Consider the following 12,243-nt stretch of genomic DNA (forward strand, 5'->3'; position numbering starts at 1 on the left):
TCCTTGAATATCTCTGTTAGTTTGTATATATATTATTATACTGTATATATGTGTTTGAGAACTACTCAGAATCTGATCCAAACTCATACCTATTGCACTGTGGCGGTTGTTCTCCATCTCCTCCATCTTAAGCACCTGGACTGATTCCGTTTCCTCGGGTGTGGAACTCGGGCCTGGCTCTTGCTTTCCAGCGCGTCTGGGAGTAGGCTGTGGATTTGCTTCCGGTTCTGGTTCCGGCTCTGGTAGTGGTTCTGCTATAGAGCTGGCCGGTATCTCGTAGAGCAGTTCGGACATGGGCTCGTCGGCCATGCTGCTGCTGGCTGACTCCGCTGCTGCGTCGCTGCTGGAGCTGCTGCAGATGGAGCCGGCCGGCTCAGAGTCCTCGATACTGTGGCTCAGGTCGGAGAGAGAGTCCTCTGCGACTGTGGAGCGGAGAACCTGGGCCGGTACCGAGGTCCTGCACTGAGCAGGAGGTGGTACATGGACGACAACAGCAGGGAGGGTGATGGCTGGCTCCGGGGTGCTGAGAGTCGGCGTGGGTGGGGGGGCCGGGGCTTTGCGCTTCTTCATCTGACTGTCCGACCGTGGGGAGTCTCTTTTCTTTATAGAAAAACAAACAAACAGGAGATTACAGGGAGAGACTTAAGTCGAAAAATAGTACAATAATTCTTTGAATTTAAAATAATATTTTGCTTTATTTCAACATGATTCTGATTAACTACAAAGCCAATCACATTAACGTTTGCATGATACAAATATGACACGCCTACTTTTGCCACACACTCGTGACCAATGTGTCAGTAATGGGGCGCTCATATGAATTCAATATATACATCATTCTCAAAAATGCCCTGGTGTTGTGAACCATGACATAAAACGTGAAAGGTACTGTGTTGTGTTTCATGCAACATTTCATGTGACCTGCCTCATAAAGTACACAAGGCCTGAGAGAATCTAGATTGTAGATTTAAATTCACCAGGAGGACATAAATATAGAGTTACATTCAAAATTATTCACTATTATATTCGGTTTACGATGTTAAAATTGGGAAACAAAAACGGTGATGCAGCAGGTAGGTGTCGCAGTCACACAGCTCCAGGGACCTGGAGGTTGTGGGTTCGATTTCTGCTCCGGGTGACTGTCTGTGAGGAGTGTGGTGTGTTCTCCCTGTGTCTGCGTGGGTTTCCTCCGGGTGACTGTCTGTGAGGAGTGTGGTGCGTTCTCCCTGTGTCCGTGTGGGTTTCCTCCAGGTGACTGTCTGTGAGGAGTGTGGTGTGTTCTCCCTGTGTCTGCGTGGGTTTCCTCCGGGTGACTGTCTGTGAGGAGTGTGGTGCGTTCTCCCTGTGTCAGCGTGGGTTTCCTCTGGGTGACTGTCTGTGAGGAGTGTGGTGCATTCTCCCTGTGTCTGCGTGGGTTTCCACCGGGTGACTGTCTGTGAGGAGTGTGGTGCGTTCTCCCTGTGTCCGCGTGGGTTTCCTCTGGGTGACTGTCTGTGAGGAGTGTGGTGCGTTCTCCCTGTGTCTGCGTGGGTTTCCTCTGGGTGACTGTCTGTGAGGAGTGTGGTGTGTTCTCCCTGTGTCTGCGTGGGTTTCCTCCGGGTGACTGTCTGTGAGGAGTGTGGTGTGTTCTCTGTGTCTGCGTGGGTTTCCTCCGGGTGACTGTCTGTGAGGAGTGTGGTGTGTTCTCTCAGTGTCTGTGTGGGTTTCCTCCAGGTGCTCCGATTTCCTCCCACAGTCCAGAAACACACATTGGTTGGTGGATTAGCAACTCAAAAGTGTCCATAGGGGTGTGTGTGCGTGTGTGTGTTGCCCTGTGAAGGACTGGCGCCCCCTCCAGGGTGTATTCCTGCCTTGTGCCCAATGATTCCAGGTAGGCTCTGGACCCACCGTGACCCCTGGATAACGGTTACAGATAATGAATAAATGAATGAACACAAGATTCTAAGAACAGTTAATGAATAGCAAAGGAAAAAAGTACTGAGCAAACTACAGTTAGACCACAGACAAACACATAACTGCATTTCATATTATTGTACCACACTGAATCACAAGGGTATTGTCCAGAGTCCCGCAGGACGTTTAAACCTTGGTCCTGCAAACTTGTGTTCAGAGAACACACTGTAGACTACACCAAAAACAGCAGGGTCTGATATTCAAATGTTTCTTTTTGAGAGATTTATTATAAAGGCTCCACTGACTGGTGTGAACCCACACTGAGAGCCTAGAACCTGCGCGGAGCACGGAGCTAAAGCTATTAAATGCCTGTCAAGCTCTGAAATACTCTCTTGGCCAGAGGAGACGAATGAATTCTTCTGCTCCTGCCAAAGGGGTACAGTAATTCAAAGGAACTCTCATGACCTTGATCCTGCAGATTTGTAGCGGCTGAAATCAGAGCGCATTTTCTGCAAGGAGCAGCTCCTGAGTTCTACTGATCATTGAAAATGTACTTTAAAGGAGAGAGGTCGGGAAAAATCCCTGTATCTGGAGCCCACCAACACACACACTGTGAAACAAAACCACCCCGTCAGAAACCATGCTGCTCTTAATGTCCTGCTTTTTTTTTTTTTTTACCCGTGTCTCTTCAGAAAGAGAAGAGAACTGAGTGAAAACTGCTAAAAACCAGAGCTTCTGCTCCTCACGGCTGTGCTGGGGTATGGAGAGCAACCCAAATACCTGTAACACCTATATCAACAGTGCAGCTGTAATGGTTAATCATATTTCATTGATGGAAAACACACACATTACTCTGGCATGGCCACTACATTTTTGTTTTCTTTATATCATTCGCTCAGTCATTTATTTAATTTAAAGTTACACTTATATAGTGCCTTTCTAGAAACCCAAGGGTGCTTTACAACACACACAGAGAGAGAGAGAGAGAGAGAGAGAGAGAGAGAGAGAGAGAGAGAGAGAGAGAGAGAGGTGGGAAGCGGCAGCCAAACGCACAGCGTCCTCTCGACCAGGAACGACTGTCCACCTGGAGGATTGCATCAGGCACAAGGGTTTCACCCAGGACACAGTGCCAATCCATATCTGGGCACACACATTCACTCACACAGAGACATTCATTCACATACACACACATTCACTCACACACCAGGACAGTTACTAGAGAAGCCAATTCACCTCACCACAGTTTTTTGACTGTGGGAGGAAACCGGAGACTCCGGAAGAAACCCACGCAGACACAGGGAGAACATGGGACCTCCACCCAAATAGGACTTTGAGTTGAAGCATGGACAGAACATGACAGATTTGCTGAACTACCAGAGGGTTATAAGGAGTATTCGGATATTTATATTCTCTGTAGCTCACGTACTATTACAATTACTATTCTGTTCATTGCAACAATCTGTGCTTTGATTTCTCTCAGTTAAATCATGTCTTTTCTTTTACTGCATTATTTTATTCGTTTTACAAGTTTAAATTTCTATTGTAATTGGGTTTAAAGTGTTTTATCTTCTACATTTTTCATTCTACTATTGAAACATTCCTGTACAGTTTTGTGAAGCAGTTTGTACTGCCACAGTGTTCGAAAGGTGCTCTATAAACTTATCTCCTGCTTCAAAAATAGCAGGCACTTGAGTGTTTTGACTGGAAATAAAACAAAGCAAGTTTGCTCTCTGATTTCTACACAATATAATAGTCTGTAAAAATATTTACCTGGCCTGATATAATGGTATTTATAGATGCATCCAGAAGGCATTTACACAAGGAGGAAGGGATGAAGGGACCAGCAGTGAATGTGAACCCCAGAGGACAAAAACAGTGCAGGCTCAGACATAAACAAGCTGCTAGAACTGTCTCCGAGTCCACGCCGGCACAAATGTGGGTCAGAGGTGAGCAAAACACTGAACTCAAAGAGCCCCACACACACACACACAGGGGTGCGCCAAGGACAAAGGAAGTGGGTCGACTTTGTCTCTTACATGGTCTGACATGTGTGTAGCCTGTTGCACATATCTCAGTTCTGCTCTTCAGTATCAGTTGTAACGGCTGATGTCGGTCCTATGGTGGAGAGAGCTGTTGCCTCACAGCTATGAGGCCCCCCCCTCCCCCCATGTAGAGGACAGCCTCGAGGCCGACGATGACCCGAGGGTCACCCTGGATATATGTGGAGAGGCACATGCATACGGCTGTCTAAGGACAAAGGGAAGAGTTTGAGTTTGAGAGAGTGGGTCACTAACAGAAGGAATGTGTGATGGGGACAGTGTCCCACTTTCTGAATGCAGTAATTAGAGAGGGTGTCTTTTTGAGAATGCAGGCCCTTCATGCTTTCATATGTAAATGCAGGAAGGACGTGGTGTTTATGAAACCCCCCCCAACACACACACACACACAAGCACACTTGAAGCTTCTTCAGAGTTCAACAAGAGGTAAACACGACACGTTTAGAAATCCCTGAAGCAAAGTAGTCAATAAATTAGAGCAGACGCGAGGTCCTAGGAATGCAGTTCGGTCGTTCTGATAGGAAACAGATGTCTGAAGCAGTTATTTGGTGAATCCCACTTCACCCCTTAGCCCTGCACCTCTTTCACCTAGGGGTCTTAAAGAAATACTGGTGACCTGCTTTGGTCAAAGCCCCACGAGTCCCACAGCAGTGTTCTCCCCCTGTGTAAACCAGCTCTGTTCAGAACGCCTGTTCCTTTAAATGATAATGAGCCACACACAGCACACCTCCAAATGAGCAGCGCCCAGTGAGGCACCTCACGGTTCTTGTCTGAGACGTCACTCGATGTAAGAAGTGGAGCAAAATCCAAGTTTTCAGATCACAAAACTGACTGGGCGGTGTTGTTTAACAGTGTGTGGGTTGGAGGGGTCCAGAACCCCACATTAATTAGTACAGCATTTGGGCCCTCAGACTCCTCAACAACCAGCGACTGAACAAAACACACACTAGCATGTGCAGGCACACACACTAAGGGGTTATGTGGCTTTAGCCGTGTTGGGGAATAGAACACGCGACCTTCCACTACTAAGCCCAGTCCTCTAACCAACGCCAAAATTCATTCATTTGTATATTGTTGTTATGGTCACAGCTGGTCCAGAGCCTTCGCAGAATCTCTGGAAGCACGGCAGGAACACACTCCAGACACCAGCTCTTCACACTTATCAACAATATTATTTTAAACATGGACTCACTCTGAGGCCGATGAAAACAACATTGTCCAAAAGATATTAAAGGGGCAGTTTTAGAAACATGGGAAAAGCTGCTAAAGCATCTTAACCAGATTAACAAATCGTGCTTGGGTGTAAAAGCAGGAACCAGGAAAGGCAAAGTCCTTTAGGAGCAAAGTCAGGTCGAGGCTTGACCCTAATCCAAAAAAATGCGTCAGTCAATAATCCACCATTTTAATTGAAAAAAGTGCAGTGAGATTTAAGAACGCAGAGAATAATATTTAGAAGAATCGATTTAAAACTTACACTCTTAAAAAAATGGTACTACAAGGGTTCTTCGCATTGAGAAAAAAAAAAAAAAAAAAAGAGTGTGTTCAGTACACGTTGACATTAATATGTGAATCTGGAGCCCACCAACGCGCACACTGTGAAACAAGACCACCCAGTCAGTTTTCTGTGTGCTGCCTAAGGCAGAAAACATGGGATACAAATGAGCCGTTCTGATTCTGCTCCACTTCTGACATCAAGAGCAGAGACTTTAGAATGGCCCCGCCCCCTCGTCTGAGTCTGTCCAATCACAGCGCTTAACCTGTTTTTATGTGAGAGCACAAAGACGAGGTTAAACGTAGCAAAACAGACACAACGCGTGCGGAGAAATAAGAGCACTGAGTAAAAACTAAGAAAAGGAGAACCGAGAAGAACAAAAAAAAAAAAAAAAAAAAACAGCTAAAAACCAGAGCTTCTGCTCCTCGCTCCTCACTGCTGTGCGCTCGGGGTCGGGGCGAACAGCGAGCGGCTCATTATCATTTAAAGGAACAGGTGCGTTCTGAACAGGGGCTGTTTACACAGGGGGAGAACACTGCTGTGGGGCTCGTGGGGTTTGGACCGAAGCAGGTCACAGACGTTTCGTTTTCTTCACTGTGGAGAAAAGGGGCTACATTTACACTTTAAATATATTGAATTAAAATGACATCTTAGGCTGGTTTCCACTCTGAGTTTAGGGGACAGTGGATGTGAAATGATACTGTAACCAAACTGTGCCTCATGTTTAAACAGTTGTTAAATTCTCTTTTTATTCTTTATATGCAGAAAAAGTAGTTGACACCACTAAGTTCCAGCCTGTGTTTGAACGGCTCTCTAGGCTAAAGTTCACACTGAGTCCTCTCCCTCTGAGGGCTTTAAACACTTTCACCTCAGGTATGCTTCATGCCTGCAGCACATACTTAACCCCTTCACCCCAAAGCACAAGAACGCAACTACAACAAAGGAGGCGAGAGGAGAGGGATGCGAGAAAGAAGGAGCTGAGAGGGGGGCGAGGACGATGGAGGGAGAGCAGACGGGGGGTGAGGAGCGTGGGAAGGAAGGAGAGGAGAAGAGAGATAGAGCAGGGAAATGGTGATAGAAAGGGCGGGAAGAAAGTGGAAGACCTGTCCATTTTATCAGTTCCACTGTCCACAATGGAGCACTTCATAGTTCTAAAGTTAGACGGTTATTGTGTGTTGTGCTGGTATGAGTGGATCAGCCACAGCAGCGCCGCTGGAGGACGACCAAAGCAAACTGAAGCGACCGACATGGCCCTTCAAGCTGATTTCTCAAAGTCTCACTCTTTCTCTTTTAAACGCGTTGATCTCCAGTGTATTATCTCACTTTAGTATAGTTTCAGTGGATTATGGCCCTTTACTTCAGAACAAGCAGAAAACAACACGAGGAGCAGCTGATGTATCTGTAGTTAGCTGTAAATATACAGTTCCACCTTAAATAACTAAGCAATTACATTCTAGCACCTGAGGCTACTGCAGCATTTAAGATGGAACTGGAAGTCTGGACAAACAGCTGCAGGATAAGAATCTGACTTCAGCTCAAGAGTGAGGAGAGGGGGATAACATCTGATTGTGGAACTCTTCTGAAGGAGAATGAGGCCCTAAATGTAACTGATATCACTGCAGACTGGTGCAGAGCTGCTACAGAGCACCGCTAGTCAGCTGGGAATGAAGCGCTGCTCTATTTATTTCTGTTCTGATGACGTATCGGTATCTTGAAGGGTCATCTCGTTTCACAGAGGGAGTTTATAACCGATGCACCCTGTAACTCAGCTCCAAGGAACAACAGGACACTCCAAAACAAGTGGGAGGGGTCTGGTCTTAATGCTGCTTTGTAAAATTGTTCTGTTGTGCTATAACCCTTGGGGGGTCTCCCTCTGCTCTACCTTTAGGATCTGGGCCTGCAGTTCTAGATAAGTGTTCTGGGACTAGGTCTGTTGGACATGTTCTATGAATGAAACTGAAGCAGCCCTTAGGAGTCTTGACCATTTTTGTAGACGTCTGATTCTGCCTTTATATACACCACATTAAATAATGTTTAAATAAAGAATTGCCACGCCCCCTCATCTGAGGCTGTCCAATCACAGCGCTGGACCTGTGTTTATGTGAGAGACGAGGTTAAACGTAGCAAAACAGACACAATGAGCACGGAGAAATATAAGCACTTAAGAGTAAACGAAAAAAAGAAAAACAGAGAAGAGAGAGAACTGAGCGAAAACGGCTAAAGAACAGTGCTTCTGCTCCACGCTCCCCAAAGTCGTTTTGACGCGTCTCTTCTTGAAACAGTCACCAGCAACTCCTAAGGGTTAACAGTGAAGGAAAGGAGCTTGGAGGGAGAAAGGGGAAAGTGGGGGAGAAGAGAGAGAGAGGAGTGGAAAGAGTGTAATTATAGTGTGTGAGTTGGACAACAGCATTCTGTTCCACCACATGCAGGTCACACTGTCCCCAGGCCTCAGTGCCTCTGCACTCTCACTCAGCCACGGAAACAGGCCAAAGTTGAGTGCTGATGTAAAAGCAGTCTGGTTCCCCATATTTCTACTGAAATAACTGGACTGAAAAGGATGATTCTAAATGAGACACTGAACTAGTCCTGAAGAACAGTGGGGTTCTGAACAGCCGGGGCACAGCAGTCTTTAGAAGGAAGGCTAGGTCAGAACCGCCGCCCCACGGATGATTCTTTACCTTCCAAAATCTGGATCACTGCTAGGGCTGGGTCCTTAATTTTAATAAAATTAGTCAAAATCGACATTGTGTACTGTGTTCCTATACTGTCTTTTTAAACCAACACTACCATGCTGTAGTCATGTGACTCTGCCCCATCCAATCTGCCACATGGAAGCTACACGGAGGAGAACCTAAACACAGAGGCTGACTGAGCGACTCGGCTCATTAGAATAACACCCCATACACCCAACAACAACTCATCACAGAAGGTGGGCATGTGCTATTTCAGGACAGATTTGTACAGCATTGGCTATGTCCTTTATTATGGTAACTTTCAGCGTTATCTCCTGTATACAGACCGATATGATCTGTCTAATGACAAGGGGTAATAGTCCTGTTCCTTACGACAGAAAACATCTCAAATGACAGCAGAGAAGAACAGTAATAACAACAACAACAACAACAACTTCTCTGGGAAAACAGAACTTAATGATTGAGCAATTTATTGCAGGATAATAGAGCTGTGTGTTCTCACATTCTGGCCTTAAAACAAATACACCGAAAAAAAAAAAAAAAACAGTGCCTCAGCTGCAGCTCCCCTCTCTATATAAAGAGACAGAGTTTGGTTGTTGTTGGTCCTTCCTCTCATAATCCTGAGGAATGCTGGCCCTGTGATGTCAGTTAAGCAGCTCCCGTTGAAGCTCAATCTTTTTAAATACTTTGTCTTTTCCCTGCTCCAGACCGGCAACATTCAAAGTGATAAAACTGATGAACAACAACAATAAATAAAAACACGTTTCTCCAAAATAGTAACTTTCCAGAAGAAAGGAATTTACACGCAGTGTGAAGGACAGCTGCTGAGTTCAAATGATGTAGTAAATAAAACACCCAACAACTCGTAGATACGTGTTTATCATTGGACGACAACAATATCCAACTTAAATTATAATCAGATTTTTCATTACACACTAAACCTAAACCTAATTAAAAGGTATGCTCTCACTCTGCAAATAGGAGCTGCATTCAGCTGCTTCTTGCAGTGTTAAATCAATTCTCCTGTAGCTGAAGCTAAATGCTGCCCCTCACCTGGTGGGACACGTCTCTTCCAGATACAGCTTTGGTGCTTTTCCACCAACGCGGAACCGGTTCGGTTCCCATTCACAAACCACCAACATAAACTGGTTCCATAACCAGAAAAGTTTGTTCCCAGCAGAAACTGTGACACTGTCCGTGGGCGAGTCGAGATAAAGAAGCTCCAGAAAGAGCTCAGAGCCATTTACAGATGGTTATAGAAATAAATAAAAGTGTGTGTGTGTGTTTGGGGGTGGGGGGGTGGGGGGGGGGGGGTGTCACAGTGGCGTAGCAGGTAGTGTCACAGTAACACAGCTCCAGGGACTGTGAAGAGTTTGGTGTGTTCTCCCTGTGTCCGTGTGGGTTTCCTCCGGGTGACTGTCTGTGAGGAGTGTGGTGTGTTCTCTCTGTGTCTGCGTGGGTTTCCTCCGGGTGACTGTCTGTGAGGAGTGTGGTGTGTTCTCCCTGTGTCCGCGTGGGTTTCCTCCGGGTGACTGTCTGTGAGGAGTCTGGTGTGTTCACCCTGTGTCTGCGTGGGTTTCCTCCGGGTGACTGTCTGTGAGGAGTGTGGTGTGTTCTCCCTGTGTCCGTTCCTCCGGGTGCTCTGTTTTCCTCCCACAGTCCAAAACCACACGTTGGTAGGAGAATTAAAAAAGGGGCCCGCTTCATTTGTTAACAGATGTTATCAGCAGGTAGGGCAGCGCAATTAATCAAAAACTAATCAAAATCAATATTCAGAACTTCTAATCGACATAACCTCGTCTACATTGATTATATTTGTTCTGTTTTGTCCCCACTGTGTTCATGTACTGTTCCTTTAAAACCACGCTACCAAGCTGTAGTCATGTGATTCTGCCCCCTATCTGCCTCATTGAAGAAACACGGAGGAGAACCTAAACGCAGAGGCCCACCAAGTGACTTAAGCAGCTCGTGCCGAATAAAAACACAGCGTCTGTGGTTTGGACGTGTTGTGTTTTGACTATAATTAAGACGACACTGAACAAAAACATGTCAAATGTAAACACTGAGAAAAAGCACAGTCACACACCAAATATAAACAGTGCTCAGAAAACGAGAGAGAAACAAGCTCCTGGCGACATTAGAAACAATACCCCAGCTTTAACCCTGGAGCATATTACAGCGCCATCCTCGTCACTGAACTATGAGTCAAACACAAACACAAAATAATCGTTCATTAGACGTGATAAAATGTACAATTAATTGTGATATTGATTTGTGCTCACATCGCCCAGCACTATCAGCACAATGGACTGAAGATCAGCTCTACACCGCCCCACGACACAAAACGTCACGTACGACAAATTTAGCCACGTTCACTAAGAATCCAACTAAAGAATTTTGCAGAATTTACTTTTTAAATCTCTCTAAATCCTGGGGTATTCTCTCTGCACCGCTTCAGAACACATTCACGGGCTCACGGTCAGGAGAAGAGTGTGACAATGAGTCAGTGACTTTACAACAGGACCGTTATCCCATTTGATTCTGTTAGTTCAGTTATAGCTTTTCTCAGTAGCGCTGTATCCTTCATTTATCAATGCTATGAAGCTAAGGCTACACATACCTTCACTGTAGTGGAACAAACTGGGATTACAGATAAAATAGGACCACGCAAGTTCTCAAAGGGATCATTGAAGCCTGCTCAATCTGCCATTTAAAATGATTGGGAACACTGTTTTTTTTCGCACCCATTAGGAACACGGCCAACATCGGTCTGGAGCATGGCCACAGAATGCACACAGCTGGTATCTGACCCTGAATCCCAGAACCAGAGCGTAGTTCTGCGATGATGAGAGGAGCTGTGTTTTAGTGGGAGCCACTGAAGGGCAAGGCTCATGTACAGGACTCCGATTCCAGCTTGTGTTTTCTGTTTTGGGAGATTTACACATTAAAGAACACACACATGACTCAGGAACAACAACCATACACATGTGTTTATAAGCACAAGTGTGTGTGAAAGAGAGGGAGTGAGTGTGAGTGAGAGATAGCGAGAGAGAGCTGCTGTAAACATTCTGTCCTGTTTGTCTCGTCTTACGCCGGTGGTGTGGTGCTTACTTGTTTTGCTCAGTTTATTTCTATCAAACCCCTTCGGGCTGCCTTCCAGGCCCTGAGTGTTACCTGATCTCTCTTACTACCAGCTGCTACAGAAACGAGTGCAGACAAGAACATCCCAAAGCGGCACCATGAGGTCAGAGATGCCTCTGAGGGGCAGGAATGGGCAGTGCCTAGACACTTAGAGACAATATTTCTGCGAAAGGCTGCACGTGACCCTTTGAGCCAGGAGCAGGAACTGAGCAAGACTCATTTACCAAATTAAGACTGTGGGAACTGAGCAGAACAAAAAATCAATGCTGGAGGCTTAATATTACAGAGTCGGTAATATATCGATCACAGTGTTAAAGCTGACTCACTTATGGATCTTTAAGTGGGAGCTGCTTTTACACTCCTCCAGAGCGACTTACAGAAGTGCTGAGTCATCTGGTTCAGAGAGGACACCCTCATCAGGACAGACAGGATTAGAGTTCAAACAGCACCCAAATAATGCACAGCTAGGGATGAACTGTAATGTACTCTGAACTAATAATAATCATTCATTCATTTATTCATTCATTGTCTGTAACCCTTATCCAGTTCAGGGTCGCGGTGGGTCCAGAGCCTACCTGGAATCATTGGGCGCAAGGCGGGAATACACCCTGGAGGGGGCGCCAGTCCTTCACAGGGCGACACACACACACACATTCACACCTACGGACACTTTTGAGTCACCAATCCACCTACCAACGTGTGTTTTTGGAGTGTGGGACGAAACCGGAACTGATTAGCAATAGTTCAGTCTTGTCACTATTTAACATGAGAAAGTTGTGATTCATCCATTTCCTGATTTCTGACAGACAGGTTTCTAACTGGTCAAGAGGTTAGTACAGTAATTCAGTACTGAACTACTGATATCTGTGAACGAGAAACCCAGTTCAGCACATTTCAGGACAAGAAAATTAAGAAAGCATAAATACAGGCTCTTCGGGACTCCATGTTCGGGACACTGGGAGTTGGT

General features: G+C 45.8%; 1 protein-coding gene across 7 annotated transcripts in view; it reads right to left on the reverse strand.

Moving 5' to 3' along the window:
- The window catches only part of cobl (cordon-bleu WH2 repeat protein), a 112,410-nt gene that overhangs the window by 30,781 nt on the left and 69,386 nt on the right, over window positions 1-12,243 (reverse strand). For all 7 annotated transcript variants that reach the window (XM_066682375.1, XM_066682373.1, XM_066682379.1 and 4 more), the window contains one exon: window positions 90-600. In XM_066682375.1, the coding sequence (XP_066538472.1) occupies window positions 90-600 (511 nt within the window). The remainder of the gene's footprint in view (window positions 1-89; window positions 601-12,243) is intronic.

This window comes from Hoplias malabaricus, chromosome 10 (assembly GCF_029633855.1).
Source record: "Hoplias malabaricus isolate fHopMal1 chromosome 10, fHopMal1.hap1, whole genome shotgun sequence".
In the NCBI taxonomy this organism is placed as follows: domain Eukaryota; kingdom Metazoa; phylum Chordata; class Actinopteri; order Characiformes; family Erythrinidae; genus Hoplias; species Hoplias malabaricus.